General features: G+C 56.7%; 1 protein-coding gene across 1 annotated transcript in view; it reads left to right on the top strand.

The window, feature by feature from the left end:
* Nucleotides 1-2,572: 2,572 nt before the first annotated feature.
* Nucleotides 2,573-3,006, top strand: part of Nxph4 (neurexophilin 4) — a 6,247-nt gene continuing 5,813 nt past the window's right edge. Inside the window, exon 1 of the mRNA XM_010644827.2 lies at nucleotides 2,573-2,649. Coding sequence (XP_010643129.2) covers nucleotides 2,573-2,649 — 77 coding nt within the window. The remainder of the gene's footprint in view (nucleotides 2,650-3,006) is intronic.

Here is a 3,006-nt window from a genome sequence, read left to right on the forward strand (position 1 = left end):
CCGGAGCGCGAGGGGTTCCGTGCGCCTGCCCCGCCCCCAGCTCCGAGCGTCCCAACTTTGCGCGGCGTGGAGGACGCGGACAGACAGACCGCCAGCTTCAGGACCCGCACTCTCCCAGCGCAAGTTGCCTGAGGGCTGGAGGGGGTGCCTGGTGGAGGCCCGACTCAGATCGGGCTTCAGGAGCTGCGGGGGAGGGGACGAAGCGCGACCCGCGAGTGCGCCAGACAGAGCGGGAGTGCGAGACAGACAGACAAGCCAGCAGGGTGTCAGCCTCGCCTTATTTCCGCGCCAACCTCGCTCGCCTTCCTCGGTGTCTGTCCTCCACCCTCGCCTTCCCATTTCTCTTCTCGGCACTTGTCACAATGCCGGTGGGCTCTGTGTTCGGAGCTTACATGGCCCCGACACACGCACGCACACACAGACGAACACGGACACTATTGAACTTGGCTACAATCTCCCATCACATTTCCCGCGGAGACACCATCTCCCCTACACAAACCTCACAGACACACCCCCTCTCGTTCAGGCTGATGAGGGGGTGCCACCTGGATGGGGGGGCTCTCCTCCCTGCCCCCACCCCTCCCTGCTGCCCCTTTCCCTGAGGTTCCGGGGTGAGGACCCAGAGGCTAAGGGGGCCCGGACTTGATCCTGTCATCCTTTCTACGTGAAAGCTTGGGCTAGTGTACACAGTGTGCTCATATGTGCTGCCGTGGGGTGTGTGGGTCAGTGTGCACCTGTGCGCATGCCTGTTAGGGAAGCCCAAGCCCATGTTTAGGGCCGGTCAGCCTTGGTGGCGATACTGGCTTTACATGGGTGAGTGCAAGTGCCTGCTTCTCGGCTCAGCCATCTGTTTGTACCCTAGTACACGTTCCACAATGGAGGCCGAGGCCTTGACCCCATCCCCTCTGTCGGACGCCTCTCTTGCCCTGGCTGTTTCCTGCACCCCAACTGTGGCCTAGTCGTCAAAGGGCAAGCCAATAGCCCCTTAACCCTCATGCCCCACTCCTAATCCCCAACCTCTACAAAGTCCAGAGGGGATGTAGTTCCACCCCCAACACTTAGATGCTGCCTGCCTACCCCAGTTGCCCTCAGTAACTCCGGCAGGGCAGGAGCTGCCCCAGTGAAGCTAGCGATAGAGCTGCTGATTCTTCCAGACCTGCCTGGTGACCTTGAGGGGCTGAAAGGTGGGCAGAGGAGCCCCCTCCCTGAAAGCTGCTTCCATTGGCAAGAGCTGCTTTTGGACGTACTGCACAGCTCTACCCTTAGGACACTCAGGAGAGGCCTGGCCTAGCACTGCCATATATGAAGGCCTGAGGTCAAGAGGAGGTACGGGTGGCATTACCCTGCCTCTCCTTTCCCTCCCCTCCCCTCCCCTCCCCTCCCCTCTCCTCTCCTCTCCTCTCCTCTCTCCCATCAAATAAACTCCCCTGTGGACAGATCTGGTTTAATTTCCTTTGCCCCCTGAAGGGGAATGAAACATCTGGTGGAGACTTGAGGGAGATCGAGAGATGGGATCTACCCGAGTGTGTGTGAGAGCTGCAGATGTGGGGCCTCCGTGTCGGAGTCAGTGGGGGAGATCATATCTGCCATTGCGTCCAGCATGTGTGCATGTGAGAATGTGTTTATTTGTGATGAGTGTGTATACACACTGTGGGTGTGTGAATACATATAACTAGGCATGGGGAAGTGTGTGTAGAGAAGTGTCCTTGTGTTCAGATACCTACGCATGCTGCTGTGTCCTCTTGTGAGTAGGGTGTGTGCACACATCTGGGCCCTAGGGGCTCTGATATGTGTGTGGTAAGGTGCATGTGTTGTCTGTATGGGAGTCTGGAATTTGTGAATATGCACCTGAGTGCACTTGTGATTTTGAGTGTAGCTGAATGTGAGCATGGGGTTGTGAGCCTCAGTATTTATAATCTGAGTGGCCTATGTGTGTTTGTGCATTCAGGGATGTCTCCATGAGCAGAGTTCATAGGGTAACTCTTGAGAAACCCTAACCATCAATGTTACCAGCCCTGCGTTCTTCACTTGCCCTTCCTGTAGAAATTCTCTGCCTCCTTCCTCCTTGCTCTAGGCTTCTGGTCTCCTCTGGGGACCTGGAACTCCTGGTTTCCCCTGCCTCTGGGGTTCTATCCTCTTTGCCCTGGCTGCTTCAGGATCTTTCTAATACAGTCTACTCATTTCCTTGCCTATCTCCTCTGTCTCCCCTAGTCTTGCCAAAGCAGCTGCCTACTGGGAGAAGCAGCAGGTGATCAATAGTCACTAATCACTAATCACTAATTACTAATTAGCTGGGGGAGGGCAGAGGTGGGGGGTCCCTGTGGGATCTTTCAGCTCTGTCCCGCCTCGCTTCGTGGAAGGATTAGACCCGGAGTGAGTCTCTCAGAGCTAGCTAGATACAGCCCTGGTCCAGCCACCGCTTCCCACCTCCTTACCCTCCTTTAGCCCCCCAGCTAATCTCTGGCTTGGCCACTTAGGCACGCACAGTCTGGGCTGGGGCCCAGAGCTGCTGGAGGGGATTTGGGGGTAATCAAGGGCCGCAGCTGGGCTGGGGATTCGGGGAAGGGGTACTATGACAGTTCCCTTGGGCCAAAGCCTGCAGCAGAAGCCCCAGTCCGTTGGAAAGCAGGATTTAGAGTTCTGGGCCGGGTGAGGAGCTAGAGACGGCTGTGTGTGTGTGTGTGTGTGTGTGTGTGTGTGTATAGAAGAGCTGAGGTAATAAGGCAGAAACAAAGTAAAGAGAGGCCACTGGGGTCATGAACAGGGTAATTGGGGAGGAGTGAGGTAATCTCAAAAGCCAGCAGGTAAGTGGAGGGTCCTCACTGGGGTCAGAGGTGGAAGAATCGTCAGGAAGATAGGGAACTTTGGACGGAGCCCAATAACTCAAGATGGGCGTGTGCCAGGGCAAGGGGTAACAGGAAGGCAGGTCAAAAAGGAGGTCGCCTAGGGCTCTAGAGCAGCGGGAGTCGGAGGGTATGCTGTGGAGCAGGCTGTAGGGTGGGGAAT

The sequence above is a fragment of the Fukomys damarensis genome, unplaced genomic scaffold (assembly GCF_012274545.1).
Source record: "Fukomys damarensis isolate Sample0158 unplaced genomic scaffold, DMR_v1.0_HiC HiC_scaffold_15, whole genome shotgun sequence".
NCBI lineage: Eukaryota > Metazoa > Chordata > Mammalia > Rodentia > Bathyergidae > Fukomys > Fukomys damarensis.